The sequence below is a fragment of the Centruroides sculpturatus genome, unplaced genomic scaffold (genome assembly GCF_000671375.1).
Source record: "Centruroides sculpturatus isolate CEXI.00-Female unplaced genomic scaffold, Cexi_2.0 scaffold410, whole genome shotgun sequence".
Lineage (NCBI taxonomy): Eukaryota > Metazoa > Arthropoda > Arachnida > Scorpiones > Buthidae > Centruroides > Centruroides sculpturatus.
In genome coordinates this window covers 165,307-191,807 of record NW_019384648.1, presented here as the reverse complement: position 1 = coordinate 191,807, position 26,501 = coordinate 165,307, and the positions used below count along the sequence as shown (strand labels likewise).

The 26,501-nt window shown below is 26.2% G+C and overlaps 1 protein-coding gene across 1 annotated transcript in view; it reads left to right on the top strand.

Annotated features, from left to right (window-relative positions):
- The window catches only part of LOC111626245 (diuretic hormone receptor-like), a 29,010-nt gene extending 5,430 nt beyond the window's left edge, over positions 1 to 23,580 (top strand). The window contains exons 2-13 of the mRNA XM_023369554.1: positions 2,201 to 2,428; positions 11,277 to 11,399; positions 12,209 to 12,306; positions 15,213 to 15,313; positions 17,929 to 18,049; positions 18,120 to 18,270; positions 21,314 to 21,401; positions 22,440 to 22,506; positions 22,584 to 22,669; positions 22,925 to 23,057; positions 23,135 to 23,176; positions 23,245 to 23,580. Coding sequence (XP_023225322.1) covers positions 2,320 to 2,428; positions 11,277 to 11,399; positions 12,209 to 12,306; positions 15,213 to 15,313; positions 17,929 to 18,049; positions 18,120 to 18,270; positions 21,314 to 21,401; positions 22,440 to 22,506; positions 22,584 to 22,669; positions 22,925 to 23,057; positions 23,135 to 23,176; positions 23,245 to 23,463 — 1,338 coding nt within the window. The 5' untranslated portion in view covers positions 2,201 to 2,319 and the 3' untranslated portion in view covers positions 23,464 to 23,580. The remainder of the gene's footprint in view (positions 1 to 2,200; positions 2,429 to 11,276; positions 11,400 to 12,208; positions 12,307 to 15,212; positions 15,314 to 17,928; positions 18,050 to 18,119; positions 18,271 to 21,313; positions 21,402 to 22,439; positions 22,507 to 22,583; positions 22,670 to 22,924; positions 23,058 to 23,134; positions 23,177 to 23,244) is intronic.
- The last annotated feature ends 2,921 nt before the right edge of the window (positions 23,581 to 26,501 follow it).

The window sequence follows — 26,501 nt, the reverse complement described above, 5'->3', positions numbered from 1 at the left end:
AATTTATAGATCTATAAACAGAATTTCTTATAAGAATTTATGATGTTGCATTTGCTTCATATTTTATATTAAGGTTTTATTTACGAATTTGTCTTCAGAAGAATTTATTTTTAAGTTTTAGAATCTTATTTTATGTACGTAAAAATAATACATAAGACAGAAACAAAAATCGATCTTTCCTGAAAGTTGTACAGAAATATAAAATGTCTATTAAATAAATTTTATTTTTTATTTAAACAGCAATAAATAAAGTAAAAATGCGACTTAATTAATTGAAAAATTCGTACAAATTTATATTAATTTAATGAATTATTTTATAGTGAAGACGTTCAAAGTATGACGTACAGTACATGACACTGATTGTATAAAGGAAAAACTGGATTAATTAATACCTCATAAAAAATAGTTTAAAATTATTTTTTTAAGAATTGATTAAAGGTTTATATTGATTTATTTACTTTGTAATTTCTTAAATCTGATAAGGTTTAAATTTAAAATTCGATAATTTATTCTAGAGTAAATTTATTTTTATATATTGATACAAAAGTTTGTGATAAGCAAATAAGAATAAATCAATATTAGAATTTCTTCTTTGATTTTATGGTATCGATCAATTTCACGAGATAAGATCATTATTAAAAGAATTTCTTCTTTTAACTTATAAAATGCATTTAGGACTTGACTTAATAGTTAGGCTTGTTGTTGCACTAAGCTATAACATAAGATAATCCATTTTTCTGTATCAAATAATAATACATGAAAAAGTGTGAGGCTCGGAGTTCCAATTCTGAAGACATAATGCGAGGTCCTAAGCTGCAACCTGTTTAGTTTATGTGCAAATCCGGACCTGAATGAAGTACATAACCTCTGCTTTACGGCAGCTAGTTTTACGATTCCTGCATTTACGACTAATTTAATTTTTGTATTGACTGCGGTATTGAAGTGTCCCAAAAGTCATTTAACTGATGTAAAGCGTAAATTCCTGTAGTTTAAATACTTAATTATACCTTTATAAATGTATTTAAAACAGATAAAAAGTGGTTATCTGACTTTTGGACCAGTCTGTAAGTCATTTAAATGTGATGTTATATAATTAAAACTATTTCTAAGAACATAATCTCAATTTATGTAACTGAGATAATGGAAAAATGACGGTTCGCTTTACGTCGATTTTTCAGAATTCGCTTATGCCACTAAAGCGGGTTTACTGTATAATAACAATGCAATAGAATACGAAAATAAAAATTTTAATTAATTTACTTATAAATTTTTAATTTATAAATGATAAATAGAATTTTTATTTTGTTTTTATTCTATTTTCATAAACTATCTTATAAATCTTTACATAACCTTTCATATTTGTAAATGCAAATTCTCAGGTTAGATTCAAAATTATACTGTTATTACTCAGCATATTCAAATAATGTTTAATCCCGAGTTTAATAATAATTAATTTATACATAATCCTGAGATTATATATAAACTAATTAGTGTATAATTTACTCTTCCACTGCTTATAACCTATTCTTTAACATATTATAAATGGATTGCTCAAATTTACATTTTCCAATATGATTTTTAAATAGATTTTAAATAAACTTTTTTGTTAATACTCAATTAGAAGATAAAAGAAATTAGAGGAAAAGTTTCTAAATTTAACATTATGAAAGGATTTGTACAGTACATTTAAATCCTTCAATAAAGACCGTGATATTTTTGAATGAAAGGATGAAAATTTAAGTGAAACTAAAAGAAAAGTAACGTAAAACATTGATAAATTTGAAAGTATAATTGCATATTTACATTTTTATCTTTACTAAAATAGATTTTAACATTGAGATTTATATAAGCAATGCACATTAATGCAGTAGGATTGGATTAGCTTGATGGAATGAGGCAACTCAACACATGGGCAATCTGCCAAAGGATTTTCTGTGTGAAACTAGTTCCTATTTAGGTGTTTAGACACGCGAAGAAAACTCAGAAAACACGCGACCAGCCTGTTGGTTAGGCACGAACCCAAAAACAGTATTCAAGAGTTTTAGCCACAAAGCCTACTAGTGGGTCCTTGAAACAGAGATAATCAATTTCCTAATTAAAGTATAGGCCTAAATTTAATAAAAAAGTTTGAAATAAATTAAAACAAAATCAACACAAATTCACATGAAAATATTTTCTTTAACAAGGTTTAATTTTATAGAATATATGCGAAGAAAGGAAGATGGAGGAAGCATCAATTTTCTCCAGGAAGTTAACTACTTTCAACACTTCTGACGCCATATTCAATTCATAACTGTGAACAAACTTTGAATTTTAGTAATGACTCTCATTTCTGAAAATTATAATCATTTTTACGATAAATTTTCCAACACTACATCTTCGGAACTGGAATGCACACTAAGAGAAGTCAATCGATCATTTTTTAAAGGTTAGTTTTCTACTCTTTCTATATATCATAAGATTCATAAAACCAAATTCGCAACACATTTAATGGCTAAAATAATTAAATAATAAGCTTATAATGACAAAAATATATTTTTACAACGCTATTTAAAGTTAATTATCTTCGATAAAAATTTTTATGAATTAATTTTTAGATATTTTTATAATTAAATAGTGCCAATTTGAATATTATTAAACATTTTTAAATAATTAAATAATTTAAAATAATTTATAAAAGTTAATAGATTAATTATAATTAATATATAATGTATCTCATTTTATATATAAATAATTTTAATTTTATTTAAGCTTATAAAACTTGATATAAAATAATTTAATTATTAATATATTTTCTATCTTAAATTGCAAATATTCTCTCTTAGATTGTAAATAATATTTGTTATTAAACATAATTATTTATTTATAATTAGATATTCTATTTATTTATGTCTAAAATTAATGTCATTGACTGAAGATTGTTGTAAAGAAATTTTATAGATGATTTTCTCTGCAATTATAGAATAACAATGGCCTTTATTAATTCATCTACAATGTTTAATTATATTTTAATTTAAAAAATCACATGATCTTCGGTCCAGACCAGAAGTTCGTACATAATTCTAAGCTTTTCAAATCCCGTTCTTGATTTCATCTATCTAACTCCGTTCTCGAGATTAACGAAGGACAGACAGAAAGACGGACAACCGTGGAAATATATAGGTCTTCAATTTTGAAAATTGCAGCCCAGAAACTTTCTACAGATAGCTTTATACAGTGGAAAAACCTTTTCTATAGATTCTCCTAAACTTTCTATAGTTGTAGGAAAACAGTAAATGGCCATAAACTATTTACTGTTTTATATGGTTCTATTCTTTACAGTTAAACTTTTTATAAATAATTATAAATATTCCATAATTGTAAAACGACCATTACAGATAATTCTACATTTTTCACACTTGTAAGACACCTTTTCTAAGTGACCCTGATCCATCCATAGCCATAAAAAAACTTTTTGTAGATCATAAATCTTTCATAATTGTAAGGAACCTATTGAAAATAGTTGTATTTCTTCAAAACTACAGTACAACAAACCTTTTGTACTGTACATAGTTGTAATCTTTTCACAGTTATAAAAATAACGTTTTGTACATGACTAAATCTCCCATAAATGTAAGAAACCTGTTGCAGTCGCCATACTTTTAGTTAAAAGAAACCTTTTGTAGACGTGATTCTTTCACAATTATAAAATAACCTATTTTAGACGACGTGCCCCTCCATAGTTATAAATAAAAACGATTATTATTTTTACCATTTTTATACAAATAAAAATCGTTCCTTTAAACTTTTTTACATAATTTTTATTTTCTACTTTTTAGTTTTATATATGGAACACTTGATTTAATATTTAATTGGATAATGGATGAAAATTGAGTTACAAGGTTTTATATAGACAGCACCGCATAGCTACGTGTAGCTCTATCTGTTATTAGATTTTATTTGCAAATTTTAATTTTTCGCTAAGTTTTTTGTTAATTGCTAAAATTATTTACAAAATGTGAAAAAGTATATTGTCATCGGGAATACACATGCATGCAGTTTCAAGTAAATAAAAAATTAGGTAGTGAATAAAAGTTGAATTGCTTTGTTTAGACAGACAGACAAATAAATAAAGAAAATCTTTCATAGGCGATGTGATCCGTCCACAGTTACAATAAATCATTTTAATGTGATCCTGATTCTTCCACGTTTATAAAAATTATTATTTTGATCTCTAAATCTTCCAAAAATGTAATAAATTTTTTTTCAAACGATCTTATATTTTTCACAATTATAAGAAACGTTTTATAAATGCTTGCTCCTAAACTCCCACAGTTGTTAGAAACGTGTTGTATTGATAGATAGTCGTATATCCTCTACAGTTATATAAAAAATCTTTCGCACTTGTAGATGACAACAAAATTACTCGATAGACAACAAGAATTGATTACAACTTAATATGTTTATTATTAATGAAATACTGTATATTATTCTAAACATTGTTTTAATTTGTTCTTTAAAATAAAAATTTATATATTAATTTTTAATGAAATCGCTTCGCGTGGCGTATGCGATGCGACGCGACATCTCTAAATTGTTCGTAATAACCCCTTTATATTATTGCTTTTCATTATAAAATATAAAAAAATACATAAGAATATTTTGATATTTATAAAAAAAATCCTTTAGAGACCGACATTCATTGTAAAATTCTACCGTTTCCGCATTTAAACGCCATAAATTATGTAATTTCTTCTTTAGATCAGCATGATTTTGATTCATATTTAATTTTTTACGTTTATATTCATTAATTTGCAGAGAAATTTTAAAAATGACGCCATTATTTCATAAATTAATGAAAAAATTTATAATTATTGAAGCAAACAGACAAACGTACACCTCTACTGTAGAGAAGTCTATATCATTAAATTTTTAAGTAAATATTTTAAATATTATCTACACTTTTATATTCGAAATCGAAGAAAAATCGCACAATAAGCTTATTGAAAGTAATATAATTTTTTCCCCAAAATGGAAGAGGAAGAAGAAGAAAAATAAAAATAAAAGAAGCGAAAGCTTGTAGAAAGATTTTATAAAGAAATAAGAGGTCAAATGTGATATAGCAAGTCAGAATTTTATAAGAATTGACAAATGGGAAGTAGTAGAAAATAAAAATGTATTGTAGACATCGATATTTTAAGAAAGAGATGCGGACATTTTCTATATAAAATAAATCAAAAACAAAATTAAATTACAATTATAAATAAAAGAAAGTTCAGAAAAAGTATTGAACAAAATTCAAAATAGAAATTTAATACATGTAATTATTTAATGAGCAGTAAGTGAGCAAACATCAATCTCTGACAAACTTTAAAAAATTAAAAAAACTGAGGATGCTCCATAGGGAATAACTATCTTGTTACTAAATAAGCACAAAGAAAGTTTAATATTCTTTCTTAAGATTATAAGCAAAAAAATAAATATTCCATAAAAATAAACCTTACACTTCCATGTTTAATAAGAAAGATAAAACTTTAATTATTTTAAGAAATTTGGATTAATAAAGAAATTATAAGAGTGCACTTTATTATAATTAATTTTAAGAAGGATCTTTTTAACTTATAGCAAAGATTTTTCGAGTGGATCTCTCAGCCATCAATCATTTTATTATATTTTTAATATGGTAAGAGGAGTTGATGAAGATTGATAAGTAGAGGAGAATGAAGAAGAAGGAAAAAAATTTAATCTCAATTAATATATTATAAATTGAAGAAATTAATTATATTAAAGTAGATTATCTGATAAAGAATATACTTTATTAATTAAAAACTCATCAAGAATTTTAATAAGATTTGTTTAGAATATTTGAAAATGAAAACTTTTTGAAATTTTAAGCCCATATTAATCTAATTATTGAAATTTAATCTTTATTTTATAATAAAATATTACTTTTATTTTATTAATCTTTTGTAAATTTTAATGTACATATTAATAATTTAATCTTATTTTAAAATTTAACATCTTACACGAAAAATATTTTTGAAAAAAAAAATTAAAATTTGAAGAGAAAAATATATTTTGTGTTATAACAATAAAAAAAATTAACTTTTCTTCAATACATCTTAAGAACTAAGTGAGAAAAATCGGGATCTGAGTGCGATGATATGTGAAAAACTGTACATTTTTCTATCCAGTTTTCTACAAAATTTTTTATTTTTTTTATTATTTTTTGCAGGGAAAACATTATTTAATATTATTTCTTCTTTGTTAAAATATTTGATTTAGTTACACGACACTTTTCTACTTAGATATCTTCTATTGAATGCCTTTGTATTGCTCTCAGCTGTCAAAATAGTTTGAAGGCATACAGAAAAAAAAACTCTCTCTCTTGGAGTGGGAAGATGAAGATGAATAGATGTCATGGACACGAAGACTTTAATTAAAATGACAACTGTTCGAATGGAAGAGACATAAAAGCAGAAATTCCAATTATTTTCATATAAAAATATATAATTTTTTTTCTTACAAATAACTGTGAATTTGTAAAATGTAAAAATTCGAATTTATATCATTCCAGAGATAGCTTTGCTTAACAAGAAAACTAAAAAAAGTACGTAAAAAATCTTATAAAATCAAGATAAAAAATTGTAAAAGTATTTGTTTAGGCATTAATAGCATGTAAAAATACAAAAGAATTCAGTAGAATAGAAGATGTCTGAAATGTTTATGGATATCAACCTCAACTGCCAAAGCATTGTTTCCGTTTCATCTCCCTCTTTTTATGCTATACTCCATTGAAGGTTACAATGTCTTGGATAGAATTAAGAAAATCTGATATCTGCTTTAGCTCACGAAAATACTTTTTATGAGATAAACAAACGTTAAGCATACTTTTCCAATTACTTTCAATGTAAATTCGAACTTTAGTAATTCTTATGTGTATCAAATATCTTTCTGACGTTCAAGTTTATCAGGTAACTTGTTCAATAAAAATTTGATGGAAAATAAAATATTTATGAAAATATTATTCATTTTATTGTTTAACTTATGATATTTTTAGAGTAAGATAAATGCTTTTCTATGCTAAAGGGACTTCAAATAATTGAATCCATCGTTAAGCTTTTTTCCATGTAAGCATTAAATTGAATTTTCAATGTATAAAAATAGAAAAAAGATGCAACAGTTTCGTGATTGAATTCAAAAAAATAACGTAGAAAGTGGAAAGGATTTCTTCAGAATAACCGAGATGACAAATTGTTTACATTACTATTCTGCAAGGGACGTGTGGAAAGAAGTATTTATTTTTACATTTTTATAAAAAATAGAAGCATCAAAAGTTTAAGCCATACTTCCAACAGCTATTGCTGAATCAATATTTAAGAATAATTAATTTTTTATTAATTTAATTATGGCATATACACGAAAAAATCACTTATAAAACATGAACGATGATTATCAGGATATGAATTCTCTTTGATTCTTATGTGAAATATACAAATAACTCGTTGTAAATATGATTTCCACTTCATAAAGATGTTAATAAATAAAATAAATATGTATAGATCTCGAAATATCTCAATATTTTGGACATAATCTTTATTACAAACACACTAGTAAGAAAATAATCCATTCGAAACTAAGGATTAATTCTATGTTAATAACTCATAAAATTACAGTATAAGTTATATTTAAAAATTACAATAAAACCTGTGTAAAACGGAATCTCACAGTACCGAATTTTTTGCCGGTTTGTCAAGTTACCGTTTTAAACAGGTTCTTTTTTAACATAGAAAAACCTTTTGTTTCGAAGAATTTTTTCCGTTTAGACAGATTTCATTTTCATTCGGATTCCGTTTTAGACAGGTTTTACTGTATGTTTTTATATGTATCTTGGTTAAATATACGCAAATATTAATAAATTTTCACAATTAGTAATTGATATATCGATTTTCTGTACGTTTATGATATAATTATGAAATTACAGGCACATAACATGCATTTTTAAAAATATAGGATGATTAAAAAGTCAGTTAACCGCATGTCATGTCTTCCAATATACAGTAAATTTAGGAATGTAAATCGTAAACTCAGTTTTAAAACAACGCATTTCTTTTACGAAATTGATGGAAACACAATTGAAAAAATATAAGAACAATCGAATCTCCGCCAATAATGGCCATCTCCAAACAACGGACATTTTTTAATTTCCCATAATTGGCCGTCGTTTACAGGTTTGACTTTATGTGACTAGTCTTTGCTTTGGGTAACTGACTTTTGGTCTCTCTTTATATATACACAATACATATATGCATGCATAAATAGATACACCTGTTGGCAGTTAATCGTAGGCATATATAGATATATAGGATGCCTAAAAGTCTGTTAACTGTATTTAATTTCAGTGTTGTATCCTTACTTGTAAATATAAATAGTAAACTACGCCTAACAACAAAGTATTTTTTTGTTATAAAATTGGTGTAAACAATATTTTATAACAGTAATTAAACGTAATTAAAACAGCAATTTAATCTTTACAATGGTTTACTGACTTTTGTGCCACCCTATATTACTCTATACACTTACTGCTATTATGAATTTCAAACATTAATATTTGAATATAAAATAGAAGTAAAAATACAAAAAAAAATCAAACATATAATTCTTAAAATGGATTGTTTCCTTATGGAAATTGCAAAATGATGTATTTGTTGAAGATTTATATCTTGATTGAAAAATATAAACATTATTCTAGATTTATTTTTCATTTGATGCATTATTTCAAACACGTTTGATGAGATTTTTATTTGTTTTTTCTGGGATATTTGTATAGAAAAAAGATGAATACATTACCAGAAGCAATCAAGAAATTCATACGGATCAAAAGCAATTTAAATTTGTGAATAGAATAATTTCCATAATTGGAATAGTTATGTTAAGAATTTACGTAAGGATGAAACGATGCAGAATCTCGCGCTTTTACAACTTTTAATTAATTTTAGAAATTAGATAAATTAATAATTCAATGTCCTGTGTATGTAATATGTAAGAACGTTACAAAACGCTCTTCATTCAAACATTCTTCTGGGTTCAATGTTCAAACGTTCTGATACAGTTAAGCCTTCAAACATTCAAACGTTCAGGGGTACAAAGGTTCGAACGTTCTCTTTCGTTCAAATATTTCAATGTTTGAACAAAGAAACGTTCAGACGTTTAAATTAAATTAAATTAGAGTTTTAAAAAATATATTTAATAACGTAATTAGGAGCAAAAATTTTTGTCATTAGCCTTAAATTTGTTCGCAATGAAGAATTTTAAATAACATAAATACCTTTTAATTGAGTTAGGATTTATAATTATAAAATCATTATTTTAATATAAATTAGTAATTTTCAGGATATATAAACATTATAAAAATGTAATTTGTAAATAATTAATATTTAGAATAAATTAACTGTAATTATTAATTTAAAAATTGGTCGAAATTGTATATCCCGTCTCTAAACCAGCAATGAGTTAATTAACATTCTGGCAAAAAAATTTAAAATAGCGTGTGGCGCCATCTGTTATGATATTTTATTCAAAAACTTTTTATATTATTAATTATTAGAACATAGCAAAAAGCTTCATTTTGAGGGTAGAGACAAGTTTTATAAAAAAAATTGTAAATGCTAATAACAAGAAAAAAGTTGGATTATGATCCCACCGGAGATATGACATGTAACCTCCTCTATCTCCCCAGTCCCTCAACCTTTAACCACCAAAATTTATTAGCATTAATACCTCTAATACATAAACCTCCCTGCAAAATTTTAGAAATTTTCGACAAAAGGAAGGGAAAATTTTGGGGGGTCATGTTTTGACCGATTGCCATACTCACATTTTNTAATTTTGATAAAATTTACAACCTACTCAAGAAAATACAATGACTATTGCATACGTAATCAATATGGCGTCAATATGATGGTATAGTCTTTGAATTAATAAAATTTCGGAAATAAATAAATAAAAATAAGTTTACTCTCGCGCTATATAAAACTATTCTTATAATATTTAAAATTACAATATTTTATTAATTTTATTTACACATTTATTGTTTGTTATAAATATAGAATGTTGGATATTTCAATGTATTATTTTTAATGATATATTTTGAAGTTTAAGCATAGTTTTGTTAATAAATAAATAAATAAATAAATTTCTAGGAGATAAATATAATTAGATGAATGAGAAATTGTAGTAAATTGGATAAAAAAATTTAAATATTTAAATTATTTTAAAATTTGAGAAGAGCAGTAAACTAATTTATCACGACAAATTATTATGTAGAGATTATTCTTATTATTTGTTAGAGTATATTTAATAAACCTATTTAAAATGTTCTGAAATTTAACATTTTGGCCATTTTTTTCTTCTCAGAACTAAATAAAGTGCCATAAAAATAATCCTCGAATTAATTATGTAAATATTGATTTAATAAAGTAAAGTAAATGCATAGTATTAATGCTGTATATTTAAGATATAATAAGAAACTTTAACAAATTCATTGAAGTTGTTTTTTTATTAGTGAGCGTATGATCTTTAACAAAAGTTTAGTAGCTAATTTAATTTTTTAAAAGAAAAATTACAGACCTGTACCGAAACAAACGTAAATATAGAAATAATACTCAAAAAATATGCATAAATAGCACATAAACGGCGCACAAAACACGTGTAAATATCACATAAACATTAAACACAAACACGTAAACAAATAGAAACATAAGCATACACAAACACATTTATACATAATTATAATTAATATTATTATTGAAAGAAATTTCCTTAAAATAATTAACACTAAATTTGATAAATAAATAGTAATTTCTCTCCCGTGCAAACCATTAAAGATATTTTAAAAAATGTTCAATTTTATCCGATTGGCAGTTGAAGTGCATCAATCAGATAGAACTCCTGATAAATCTGTCTTCGTAAATTTATTGAACAGACAGATGCAACTGCAATATTCGATTGTCAGACACTTTCCACTGCAAGAAATTGAATAACATTTATTATAGATCCATGCTTCGAAAATATACTTTTTTTTATTTTCGTGAAGAATTGGCAAAGTTCATTTCGAAAGAAAATATTTTCTTCGTCCTCTCCGCTCATTGCCAACTTTTACACCATTTTTCTTCTCTCCTATCAACTTACCATACGTCTTCAACTTATCAAAAGAATCGTTACATTATATTTTATAGGAGAAAAATAACAAACATTGTATAAAATTTTATTAACCCTCAATTTTTGGATGTTTCTAGACCAACATCATTTCTGTAATGCTACTTGGGACGGACTTTCCTGTTGGCCAGCTACAGCGGCTAATGCTATAAGTACTATATCTTGTTTCCCTGAACTAAATGGAGTTTTATACGATACAACACGTGAGTATACATTAATTACACAAAAATATTAATAATAATCTTTTAATTTAGCTATAAATAACAACGGAATTAAGTTAAGGAGAGTTGCAAAAAAAAAAAAAAAAGATACATCTCCTAGTGATCTAAATCGACAATGGAATCTTTTCATTAATGGAAAAATTCTTGATATAGAGGTAAAAGAGAGTAACTACCATAAAATATTCTCTTATTATGGTGTTGCAGTGATGCAAATTTAGCTGTATAATTCTTTTCTAGTTGATTAAATCATTAAAGAGTTGGTATCATCCATGCTTCTAGAAGAAAGTATGAATGATTAAAATTCAATTGAATATCAGAAAATTCTTCTTTCTTCTAAAAGAAAGTCGAATTTTTTATTGATAATAAACAATTACATTCAGGTTTTCTCCAAAATTTGATCCTAGAAAATCTTATAAAATTATTGGGATGCTTTCTACAAACGTGTTCTTTGCAGAATCAAGACATGAATTCAGATTTAATGTTTACTTTTTTATTTACATTTGGATAAAAGTAAAGCTTTTAAAAAGAATCATAAATCTTTTTTTAAAAGAAAATAAAGCTTTTAAATCATCTTGAAAAATAGATGAAAAGGAAAATTTCTTAATTTAATCTTCCTGTCAAGAGAGAAAATATATAAACCAAAACTTGTAGATTAGAAATGTATTAAACATTTATAAGTGCAACTAATTAAAATAATTTTTATATAAATTTTTATAAATTTAATTTACTTTATATGTTTATCCTGTATATATTTATCAAAATCATGGATATTTTACTATTTCTCTACACAGAAAATGCCAGTAGAGGTTGTTATAGTAATGGAACTTGGGAAGAAAAATCCGACTATTCTAGTTGCATACCTCTCCTGATAGAAGAAGGAATTTTTCAGGTAAGTTTATCATTAAATAATTCATTTTTAACTTATTCTTTAAACATTTATCCTTATTTTCTGTTTGGAAATTGCACTTTATAATCATCCTCTAGAGATCGCATCAAAAGATGAGATAAATGGATGCTGCAGCATCCGAATGATTCGGATGATGATAATTCCACTTCAGCTGGAATAAAATTAAAGAAATCGCTCTCAAGACTTTCTATTATCTCTAGAATTATCTTAATCAACTTCTATATATATTAAAAAAGGGAATAAGCTTTAATTGGATAATATAGAAAAGATTTTTCAATTTGATATTAATGAATCCTCGAAACTTTCATAAATATAACTTATAAAATATATTCTAATTAACAGAAAAGAGATTATTTTGTTTTCTTAATTTTAGTAGATATTTACTTTTTATTTCTTTACATTAATAATATGTTTAGTGAAGTGCTCCTCCTCCTAAAGTAAATATTCACTCATCAGATAAACGCATTTTGGCGTGCAGAGAATTTTAAATTTTCAGCTTGTACTTATCTAAGAAGAACATTAAAGAATAATATCCTGTACATATCAAATATTTATCTACTCCTCCTACTTAATGTTGTTCTAGAGATAAAGTAAAATGTTTAGGAATTTAAGTACCTTTACAAATGTACAATACATTATAATCGAGGTATCTGCATCAGATAAACTGTTAAATCTTTGATGATTTTTCAATTTACTCATTCAAATCTACTATTTAGTAAAACATGGCAAGTTAAAGTATACTTTTACGTGTACAAAATTCATATATTTGTATAAGCATTAAGCAATTTGATAATGAGAAAAGTTACGTAACAGTAAATACGCTCGTAACATCCTTGTACGAAGAACATTCTGAATGCACGAGTTCTTTAAGTGTACTTAATTAAAATCGCGCAAAAAATATTATAATTAATTAATTAACGATTATTTTTAATAATTTAAAGCCTAATTTAATTTTTTAAAAGTTGCAAGTGACTTAATTGTAATCACTTATTCGATGGATTTTTAATTGCTGCTTGATGTTTACGCCATAAAAATCAAGTCAGTTATCACTGGAAGAATTTATTATTTTTTATATTAATTAATTAAGCGTAATAAAATAATTCATTTTTTAATCATTGTTAAGATATATGATTAAATTTTAAACACAATTAAAGTACTGTACCTATCGTTACTCAATAGCTCAAATTTGAGCATTATCATACGTGAAATTATTCCGAATTATTATTTTTTAAATAAAAATATTAAAGTTTTGGCTTTAATTAACAAAATATAATAGAGTTTAGCTTGCTATTTTGTATATTATGAAGTAGTAAAGTCACTACAGTCTACCTCGATTTAGTGTTACCATTTGTTTGTGTCTAATATTGGCACTAAATCGAGTGTAGTGCTAAACATTTTACCAAGCAAAGTAATTTAATGGTAATGACTAAAATAAACGCAAACAAACATAAAAAACAGTAAACCAAAACATATAATCCGTATAGAAAATTACGTCTAACAGTCATAAAATGCTTAATAATAAAGAAAATAAACCTGCCTAAACCGGTCGATTTACACAGATTTTACAATACTACTTTAAAAGTAATAAATTTTTAAGAATTTTAATACAGTGAAACCTCCATTAACAGATCAATGAGGATAAACTGCTGTCTCCATGGTGTCCGCTATTCGGAGGTTGGAGAATTGTAGTTGAAAACTATCATTTAACATTTTTCAATCTCCCTTCCATATCATTAACCATAAAAGACCCATCAAGAGAAGTATCAATCTGCATTTGACTCGACCTCATTATTTATTAAGGAAGATAGTTGTAGTAGCAGATTAAAATGTCTGTTTTACATCATGATAAGGTTCTTAAACATCATTTACAGTTACTAATTTACTATAATTGAAATACATTTTGTTATTTTTAAATGGAAATTGATGTAAATAAACTACAAAAACGTTTTTAAATTGAGGTAAAATCAGTTAAACGTTCTTAATTCGAGGTAAAATGAAATAAATGTTCCTTAATTGAAGTAAAGTGAGAGAAACAAAAAACGTTCTTAAAATGGGGTAAAATGATTTAAACATTTTTAAATTGAGGTAAAATCAAACAAATATTTTTCAATTGAAATAAAATGAGTTAACTAAGCAACAAAGACGTTCTTAAAGTGAGGTAAAAAGAGCTAAACACTTAAATCGAGGTAAAATGAAGCAACATGTCTTGCTTTACCTCGATCTATACAACAAGAAACAATAAACGTTATTAAATTAAGAAAAAAGGGAAAGAAATGAGCTAAAAGCCTTAATTTACATATAAAAAACGTTCACATCTTTACACGCGACATAACTTTTTTTTTTGTTCTTTTATCCACAGTTAATTAATATTTTTAATACATTCCCTAGGCTGAGATCCAAAAGACAGTTTCTGTTATTGATTTTCTAACAAATAATGGATTTTGTTGATGCTCTATACTTTGTCTCCGTGAAAGGATAACAAAAATAGAACAATGATATTGACAATTACCTCACAAAAAGTGAAAAGAGGTGGATTATATTGTTAAATAACTGAAAATGTGGGCCTCGTATCGCCATTTTGATATAAATAAAACAAAGATTTATTTAAATCTAATCAAACTGGGAGGTAAATTTCTTATTTATTCACTTCAGATCAACGATATTTAATTCAAATAATCTCTCTTATGAAGGTGGATTATCGTGTAAGATAAAGAATGGCACACAAAGAGCATCGTTGATCACAGGAGAAATCAATCGATAAAATAATTTATGTTAGAATAAATGTGATATATTTGTAAGAGAAAGTTTATTTATGCCGTTGGCTTCTCCAGGATAATCAATAAAAATAAAATACTATTGTTATATTTATGTACTTAATTATCTTTCAGGGATTGTGGGACGTGAAAGAGGCATCCACTATATATTTTGTAGGTTATAGCATCTCGCTTCTGGCTGTTATTGTAGCTCTTGGGATATTTCTTCACTTTAAGTAAGTAGAATGATGATAGAAGGTTTAATTAATCTTCAAATATATTTAATTTAAGTTATATTAAGGAAGAATAAATGTGTTTGCATCTTCCTTCATTCTTATGCAAATTTTACAGCGTGATATCCGTTGATATTATTGATTTATCAAGTAAAATATTGGATAAATTGTAAATTATTTTCAAGATAATTAAATATAATTTAATTAAAATTCTTCTGAAAGGTAATTGTAATTAAAACNTAATTTAAATATAATTAAATATTAAATTTCATAATTCTTAGGTAACTTGTATCCTCATCTTATTATTAACTTATTTATTGGGAACAAACTTTTTCTGGATGTTCGTAGAGGGTCTATATTTATATATTCTAGCTGTGAAGACATTTTCTATAGAAGTAGTCAGGATACACGTTTACGCATTTATAGGGTGGGGTAAGTATGGTTTTTATTTATCTAGGATAAATAAAATTAACTAAGGATCAAATTATATGTGTAGGATAAGTAAAACTAATTTTTAAGATGATTTTTGTAGTGAGATGCTGGAGATCAGATTTTCATCTTCAGCATCCTGAGCTTATAATCGTCGAGATTATAACTCTTGATTATGAGGTTATAACTTCTGATTTTGTCAAAAATTATGATAAAATGTCTTAAGATAGTTTTTATTGTTAACATTAACTCTAAACTCTCAAAAAGTGTATACAATTCGAACGGATGCTGAGGGATCAAATTCTCATCTTTAGCATCCTGATGCTTCTTATTTACAAGTTCTATAAAAATGATAATAAAATATTTCTTAATGAAGACTGTTATTGCTCTGAAGACTTGATATTATAAAAATTAATAGGAATATTAATTAAAAAAAACGTTAGGAATGGAATCTTGAAAATTTTCTAATCGATTCTTTATAGTAAGATGTTAAATATAGTAATTTTCATCAGAATGATAAAAGTATAAAATTAATTATATTTAAATCTAGCATTTAACTCTTAAAACCATCATTAAAAAGCTTAATGTATGGCCAAAAATATCTTAGAATTAATATAATTTTTTATAACGTTGTTTATTATCATGGAACCTTTCCTGTAGATCGATAAGTAAAATAATAAGAATTAAATAACGCTAAGCAGATAGAAATGTCGTTAAATGTTTGAAGCGTTGTGAAATCGTTTAAGCAGTTAGTTATAAATAATATATTAAAACATATGTAAAAAATACTTCTTAATGGAAACTTGATTGATTTTTGTGGGAATACTTTTTTAGTTTATCTTCTAAATTCTAACATATGGCAACTGGTTGAATAGTTTTCTTTCATTTTCGAGAATAACTCTTGAAATGAAATTGCCAATTATCTCCTCTACAATGGAATCTACACTGGCTAAAACTTTATTTTGTACAATTTATTCTTAAGAAACCATGATAAAATTGATTTAAAATGCCTCTCTCCAATGAAAGAGGACGTAAAAATTTACGAGAAAATCAGGAAAAGTATGACTTGCTATTTGAATGACGTTACAACTTAAAGATTTATTGTCTCTCTTTGGTTATTATATAACACTTTTTAGATAAATTTAGAAAAATTTATAAAATATATGAAATATATATTTATAAAATATATAATGTAAAATTATAATTAATAGGAGAAATGTTAATTTAAACCGCATTAAACTAAAGCATTTTGCATGGCATTTCAACCACGAAGCACAAAATGAATGCTTTACTACCAACAGTTTGCCATACAAATAGGGAATAATGGGGGTATAGATGTTTCATGGCAGCTTATATTTTGTACAGGAATTCAGAGAGTAAACGTTAAAAATTTGGTGAAGATTGGTTAAAGATTTTAGGAGTTATAGGGGAATAAAATCAGCGTTTCACGGTTTTATGGTAGTCTAGATTTTCTGGAGGATCTCAGAGAATGTTTGAACGATTGGGCGAATATTAATCAAAGGATTTAGGAGTTATAGGGGGTGAAATCGGGGTATCCAGGTTTCAAGGTAGCCTATATTTTCCTCAGGATCCTAAAGAGTAGCTGAAAAATTTGGTGAAGATCGATGAAGGGTTTAGAAGTGCATAGGAAACAGACAGAGACATTATATTACATATATGGATTAAATATATATAATATAATGTTTGTATGTATATATTTTATTATTCACATCATAAAAATATTTAAAAAAATTATTTTATCAATAATTATTAAATACTTTATTAGTTATAAAACTATTTCTATTAAATAAAAATGACTGTTATGTATTTGTTTCGTGTGTTTGTGTGTCTGTTCGTAATATTTCTCGAAAACTAAACGTTATAGAAATGTGTTATTTTTATATTCGTGTTATTTGCTTGTTGTTCTGCACGTCTGACTGTAAAATTTCTCAAAACCTTAAAAAATTTGATTGAATAATGAGCAAAATGAGATTAAAACTTAAGAAAATTGCTCGAGAAATTTATATATTTAAGTTATATTTGTAAGAATTTTTTAACGTTTCTTGCTTACATAAATCCAAAATTACTTTAAATTTAACGAGTTTTTAGGACGAAGCGTGGATTCGAATCCCTTTTTTACTTATATATTTCTTATAGATTAGAATTTTGATTAAATCATAATATTTCAGGAATCTCAGATGTCTTCGTAACGCCATTCACACAAATTTGATGCTCACCTACTTACTGATTGATATTACTTGGATTATAACAGCAACAATACAAAGTAGCCATTCCTATGCTGCTAACGAGGTACACAATTATCTTATAAATTAATCACATAATTTAAATATAATTAAATATTAAATTTCATAATTCTTAGGTAACTTGTATCCTCATCTTATTATTAACTTATTTATTGGGAACAAACTTTTTCTGGATGTTCGTAGAGGGTCTATATTTATATATTCTAGCTGTGAAGACATTTTCTATAGAAGTAGTCAGGATACACGTTTACGCATTTATAGGGTGGGGTAAGTATGGTTTTTATTTATCTAGGATAAATAAAATTAACTAAGGATCAAATTATATGTGTAGGATAAGTAAAACTAATTTTTAAGATGATTTTTGTAGTGAGATGCTGGAGATCAGATTTTCATCTTCAGCATCCTGAGCTTATAATCGTCGAGATTATAACTCTTGATTATGAGGTTATAACTTCTGATTTTGTCAAAAATTATGATAAAATGTCTTAAGATAGTTTTTATTGTTAACATTAACTCTAAACTCTCAAAAAGTGTATACAATTCGAACGGATGCTGAGGGATCAAATTCTCATCTTTAGCATCCTGATGCTTCTTATTTACAAGTTCTATAAAAATGATAATAAAATATTTCTTAATGAAGACTGTTATTGCTCTGAAGACTTGATATTATAAAAATTAATAGGAATATTAATTAAAAAAAACGTTAGGAATGGAATCTTGAAAATTTTCTAATCGATTCTTTATAGTAAGATGTTAAATATAGTAATTTTCATCAGAATGATAAAAGTATAAAATTAATTATATTTAAATCTAGCATTTAACTCTTAAAACCATCATTAAAAAGCTTAATGTATGGCCAAAAATATCTTAGAATTAATATAATTTTTTATAACGTTGTTTATTATCATGGAACCTTTCCTGTAGATCGATAAGTAAAATAATAAGAATTAAATAACGCTAAGCAGATAGAAATGTCGTTAAATGTTTGAAGCGTTGTGAAATCGTTTAAGCAGTTAGTTATAAATAATATATTAAAACATATGTAAAAAATACTTCTTAATGGAAACTTGATTGATTTTTGTGGGAATACTTTTTTAGTTTATCTTCTAAATTCTAACATATGGCAACTGGTTGAATAGTTTTCTTTCATTTTCGAGAATAACTCTTGAAATGAAATTGCCAATTATCTCCTCTACAATGGAATCTACACTGGCTAAAACTTTATTTTGTACAATTTATTCTTAAGAAACCATGATAAAATTGATTTAAAATGCCTCTCTCCAATGAAAGAGGACGTAAAAATTTACGAGAAAATCAGGAAAAGTATGACTTGCTATTTGAATGACGTTACAACTTAAAGATTTATTGTCTCTCTTTGGTTATTATATAACACTTTTTAGATAAATTTAGAAAAATTTATAAAATATATGAAATATATATTTATAAAATATATAATGTAAAATTATAATTAATAGGAGAAATGTTAATTTAAACCGCATTAAACTAAAGCATTTTGCATGGCATTTCAACCACGAAGCACAAAATGAATGCTTTACTACCAACAGTTTGCCATACAAATATTTGTCATCTACTCAAATCGCCGTTGTATATCTTGCTCTTATCGATTTACTACTTTCTACTTCTGTTTTCTAACAGTTTTCAAACTCTCGTTCAACGAATTTTACTGAAAACACAACAAAAAAACAAACTTATGTGGCTAACTACTCTCTTTATTACATTTTTAGAAATGGCAAGAGTACTTTCTGTTAAAGAATTACAACATAAGACTTCCTTCTTACATAATTCAAATCATTCTACCAGAATTTTAACTGTTTTCCCAAATTTCCTTATAAAAAAATGATGCTTCACTCTTGCTACATCGATGCGGAAGCGTGGGAAATGCATCAAAAATTGGGTCCTTGACCTCTTAAACATCTTGTACGCTTTATGTCGTGCTGCATTATTATACAATTCAATAAACTTTATTGACAAGGGAAAAAATCCTTCGATATTTTTAAGGTTTTTGAAATATTCAGATGCAAATGTCGAGAATAGAATCAGTATATTGGATGTCAGATAAGAATGTGAAGCAGCATCTTTACAATGATTTGGTATATTTTTCTATTTTAAACGGGACTGACTCGAATAAATTCTCTTTACAATCTTTATTATCGCTGAAAAATAAAAATCGATAAACATTCGTATCTTATCTTTATACACTGCACACATTAACTAGATTTTTCAATTTTTCAATGTGTTGTTGCTTTTTATCTGAAAATATTATTTTTTAGCTGTGTAAATCTGACTTTTGCAACATTGTTTTAATTGTTAATTTCGTCATAACATTATATTAAAAAACACAACAAAAGAAAACAGTTGGAAACAATTAAGGGTTCGCGATCTATACATTGAGAATATAATAAATTGCATTATACTTATCAGCTTCTCAACCTCTAATAATCCTTCGTTTCATTTATCAAATTTATCAAGTTTAACGAAAAATATTAAAATATTTTATGTTAAATTTAGTAATATATATTAAAAATATATGAAATTTTATAAAATTAAATAATATTAATAATAAATAATGTTAAGATGGTGTTTCTCTAGGTTTATATATTTTTTAAATAATTTATATAATATATCAGACAAAGAATAAAGATATTTATTGAATAAATTTTGCTTAAAATACAATGAAAGATCAGTAAAAATCTTACAAAAATATTTATTTTTAAGGAACATAAGAAATTATAAGATTTATTTTGAATTATGATTATTATATAATTGATTTTTGCTAAACTTTACTTTTCAAAAACTTTTTTTGTAAATAAATATTAAAATTTAATATCTGAAAGTATATTTTTATTATTTAAAGTACGTTTGATCAAATATTTCGTCATATTTTATAGCTTAAATAATTTAATTCTTAGATTTAAAATCAATATTTCAAGGATGATTTTTATCTCATTTTTCAATGGGAAGCAATCATTGCTTTTGCTTTTTACATTACTCTGAACAACAGCCACGTAAAAACGGCCATTGTTTGGAGGTTTTTAAAGAATTTCAAAAGGAAACCTTCCTGAAAAGTTTAGTAGTAACCGTTCTTGGAAGGTGGCCCTACTTCTCTCCTCTTTCTCATCTCCACACACTTTTCCCTTTCTTCCTCCTAGACTTTTGAGTAGGCTATTTCCCAATTATACTGAAGTGAAGAGCAGAATCTATAAAATTACATCTGATAACAAATTATTTACTAGAAAAGTAATTAATATTATATATATATATATATATATATATTTCTTTCTTTATTCAGGTCTACCAGGTTTGTTTGTGGCCATATGGGCCACTGTTAAAGCCTACGTTTCAGGAAATAATAACCCAGACATGTTCATTTTGGAAGAGTAAGTAAAATTTCAATATTTCCTAATGTTAGAAACCATCGAAAATGCCTGGAAACGATCAAGTTTTTGAAATATTAAGCAACATTCAAAAAATTATTCTATGTTACAGCATTCCTTTAAGATATAATCTATACCTTTTGGCATTTTCTGCGAACATGCTTGATGTATCAATAATGGAAGCTTGAACGATTTACGTTTCAAGTGTGTAGATCTATCCGTTTCCATTGAATATATCTTTACAAAAATGTTTAAAATAACTCGAGTTTTGGTAAACAGTGATAAGGGAAACAGCATAAAGAAATTCTACATAAGAACGTGTGAAAATATAACAAAAACTCTTATAAAAATGTTCGAAATTTGATAAATTTGCCAGAAAATTCTTCAAATTTTTACAGTTTTTAACTTTATAACTGTTATTAAAACGTAAAATTAAATTAATTTATTAATATTACAGTAAGATTTAATGTTAATTGCTAAGAAATCATTTCAAGTAATACCTTTTTAGAACTCTTTCCAGAAAATATATAATATTTTCTATCAGAAAGGACATAAATTATCTTCCACATCATAAAAAGTAGCGAAAGCTTTAAAAAATCTACAGAATTTCTCGAATTTCAACCTTTAAATATTAATCTAAGCAACATTAAAGTGACATGTTACAAGTTTTACTCTCCACTTTCAACTTGTATTTTTTACCCTTCTGTACGGTTTAAAATTTTTCCAACTTTAGTTACATTGAATAATTTATATATTTTGTGAACTTGAACATATTTTATTGAGTTTTAGAGAGAGTTTAATCTATTTTTAAGATTAAAAAACATGCAGAAAATGTGTCGATACTTGTGGTTTATCGATCCAGTGATGGATGAGAAGCTGTTGTAGATGCTTAGTTTGCAGGGAAAAATAACATTTAACTATAATGAAAACTATTAAAAACAGTAATTAAGATGGGACATTATAAAAAATTAAAGATAAAATTTATCCATAAAGAGCTTTAAGTGTATAAAATGTAGTACAATTTGATATTCTAATTTACAGATGTCCATGGAGGATGCGAGATAATTACGAATATATCTTCGTTTGTCCCATAATTATCGTTTTACTGGTAAGTTACATGATAAGAAAAACACTTTTCTAATTACCTAATACACTTCTGAATTAAATTTTTCTTCTTTTTTCTAGGTGAATGTCTTCTTTTTGGGACAAATTATGTGGGTTCTCATCACTAAATTAAGATCTGCAACGTCTGCAGAGTCAAAACAGTACAGGTATTTTTATATTTTATGAGTAAGAATATAGGAAAGTTGGCTTTAAAAAATGCTTAGGTAAACAGAAAAGATCATATAAACAAATTTAAGTATGATTATCTGCATAAAAAATTGTTAGAATTTGTGATGAGTTGTATTGATTTCTACTACTTACCAGTAGAAAAAAATTTTTATTCTTAGTTTTGAGGTATAAAATATAAAGAATTATTATTATTTTATTATAAAATTTAACTGTAGAAACTGTATATTTTATAGGAAGGCTGCTAAAGCACTATTGGTGTTGATACCCCTTCTTGGAGTCACCTATATTTTAGTATTGGTTACACCTAGCCACAGAACAGCACGAGTTGTTTTCACTTATATACAAGCAGCTTTACTTTCAAGCCAGGCAATTATCTGGTTTCTTTTTATATATTAACACGCAAATTATCAATAACATCTTATTTATATAATTTCTTCTAACAGGGTTTCACTGTGGCAGTTCTTTATTGTTTCTTGAATGGAGAGGTAACACGAAGCTAATATTTAATATTAAATTGTTTGCACGTTTGTTATGAAATATGTCTCACTTCTAGGTGCAGAAATCCCTTAGATATCTGTGGAAAAAGTGGACGACGGGACACTCTGCTAGAGCTGGCTCTCAACGATATTCTATGACATATCGTTCTTCTCATTACGGAAGCGAGAATACGAAACTATACAGAAATCGTGCTATACACAACAGGGATAGCTGTATCAGCTTCACTACAACTACAAGTGTCAGTAATTGTCAAAGATACCTACCAGAAATTTGAATATCATCTCGATTCATCCCATTTTTCTCTGAAGATAATTGCTCACGTTTATGAACAAAGTCCCTTTGTCATCTGTAATCTTTATAAATGTAAATTATGTCGTTGTATTAAAGTATTTTTGCCTCCTACAGTCTTTAAAAATCGATTTATTTATTTATTTTTAACCATCTCTTTATCTTCTGAATGAGTAAAAGAGAAGAGCATTAAGTTATAAGGAAAAAAATTAATTAAAAATCGAACAGTTTGAGACATTTTGAATAATTAACTTTAACTGATTTTCCTATTTTGAATATTCTAGAGTAATTATAAATCGAACAAACCTTGACATTACAACGTTTGTTTAGAAGATAAATTACCACACGACGTGCATAGCATCACTATAAATCCTTCAATAACCTTTGAAGGATTTAGTTATATATTCTACAAATATAGAATTATTAACTCAAATATTCAAAATATTGAAAATATTACTCTTTTTTACAAGTTTTCAAGGTTAGAGTTATATAATTTATAAATTAGAAACTAATTACTGCTCGCGTAATTCGTGTAAATGTGATAAACTCATGAGAGGACATATTCCCAGAAGAAATAAGTAATATTTCTGTTGTATAATAAACGTTTACTAAATTTTAGAAATATTTTATGGAATATTACACTTTATAATGAACGTCGAATCGAAAGTTTTAGTGTTAAACGATGCGGAAGAGTAGAGATGCAGCATCACTTATCCGAAAAAGACGAAGATGCTGATAATTACAAATGAATATATTCTTTAAATTTATGCGAGTTTTTGATAAAAATATTCACTGAAATTTAAAAAAAAAATTATATTTTTAAAGATAATAAGAATGGAGACTAATTTTGTTTATTTTTTATTGCATTTTAAATGAGTTATTAAGAGAATTGCAGAGAAGTATAACGATTGGAAATATTCTAAACTATTTTAATGATTTGTTCTTTGATTTTTATTTGTAAATATTAAAAAATATCAATAAAAATAAATAAATTGTTTTATACGGCAATTTATTTAATTTTAATTTAGATAAAATATAATTTTGACGTCTCTATTATCAGTATAGAAACGGAAAATTATTAATTAATTCATCTACTAATAATGATAAACACGATTGTCCGTCCTATCGACTAAACTTAATGACTTCCCTTAATTGTNTATTATTAGTTTTATACTTGTTTATAGAGCAACAAAATATTTTTGTAGCAATACAAGAAAATATTTGTCGGAGTTACATCATTATTTGCGCTGATAAAGTTTAACAAGTAAAGGAAAAAAAATTTTTTTTAAATCTTTCTGCATAGCATCATTGAGCGATAGTGCCTAAACTAGTTTTGTCGTTTGTTAATTACATTTATTTTATTTTATTTAAAATATATGCTTTCGAGTTTAGTAGTATCTTGCCCCTGTACTGTACATCTTCCTGTTAACAGAAGAGCATGCCTTTCATCTATCTAACTCTGTTCTGGAGAATATTTTTGAATTGAAGTCATGTGACTTCAGATGTCGACTGGAAGTTCGTATATAGTTAATCGAGACCTCTTGCTCCTAAGGTTTCCCATATCTGGTCTTAATTACTATCTAACTCCTCGAGATTAAAGAAGGATAGAGAAACAGACAGTGGGAATTTATATGTCTGCAATTTAAAAATTGCAGTCCAACAAATGAATGCAATTCAAATGTATAAAGCAATCTGAAGTTTTATTTACCTTTAGTCAAATTCTTCTGCTTTTGATCTGTAACTGTTGAGACATTCTATATTCAACTGTTTTATAAGGGTTTTTTTAAATAATATATTACAGAATATTATCATTATTATTATATAATTTATGTGTTAACTGCAATGTTACTATAATAGAAAAAACATTTTATTAATTTAATGGTATAAAGTGCCACTCACCATAGGAAATATATATATGTTACCGCTAAAGCTCGAAAGTCGTTAATGTGTACATTACCTAGCTAATCTGCAGATTAACTAGGGTGATTCGTTAAAGTTGTGAAAATTGTTCCATTTCTCAAATTACCTAGATAATATGCAGAGTATCTAGGTAATCCGCACATTACCTACTAGACATTAGGTAAAGTGAAAATAAGATCTTTGCCACAAATAAATGTACCACAAATAGGTGTGCTTGTCGCAAAAACCAATTGCTACGAAATTCAAAGTGTCACCAATCTTTAGACTGCACTAATAAGTAAGCACAATTGGATAATGTTACCTATGGTGAGTAAAATGAGAAAGGAAACAGTGGGGACGCATATTCTAACCTAACCTAACCTATTCTAATAATTTGGTTGGTAATAATTATGGTAATTTATTAGAATGCATTAACTGCACAATTATATCATGCAATCACCAGAAAAAGTATGATAACTTTATTATTTTTCGTCTCCGATCCAAAAGTAGGGTATCGTTGAAGTCGTCTCGGTCCTCTCAGTTCATATAGATACTCAAAGTCCCGAAATTCCATATGTGGTTATCTATATAATAATTCCCCTAATTGTATTAATATTTTAAACCGTTTGATTTTTTGTACGTTTTTTAATTGGTTGATGATTGATTCTATCAACTAATTTGTTGATTGTTTGATTGTATTAACTTGATTCTTTAGATATCGAAAATTAAATAAAGAACATTATGTTAATTTAAGTGTATAGAAACGTTGCTGTTGTTCCAGCAAAGATCTTATTTTCACTTTACCGAGTGCGTAGTAGGTAATTTGCAGATTACCTAGATAATCTGCACATTACCTAGGTAATTTGAGAAATAGAACAATTTTAGCAACTTTAACGGATCCCCCTAGTTAATCTGCAGATTAGCTAGGTAATGTACACATTAACAACTTTCGAGCTTTAGCGGTAACATATATATGCAACTGCCATTCTGTTGCACACAGAGATTCACATGAGTGATCCAACCTCGAAAGATATCATGGGTGAAGGCCTGACTTTGATATAATGTCTGTATGCTTACGTTCTTCAAATAAATAAGGACTGGATCTGTTCATACGCAAAGGACACA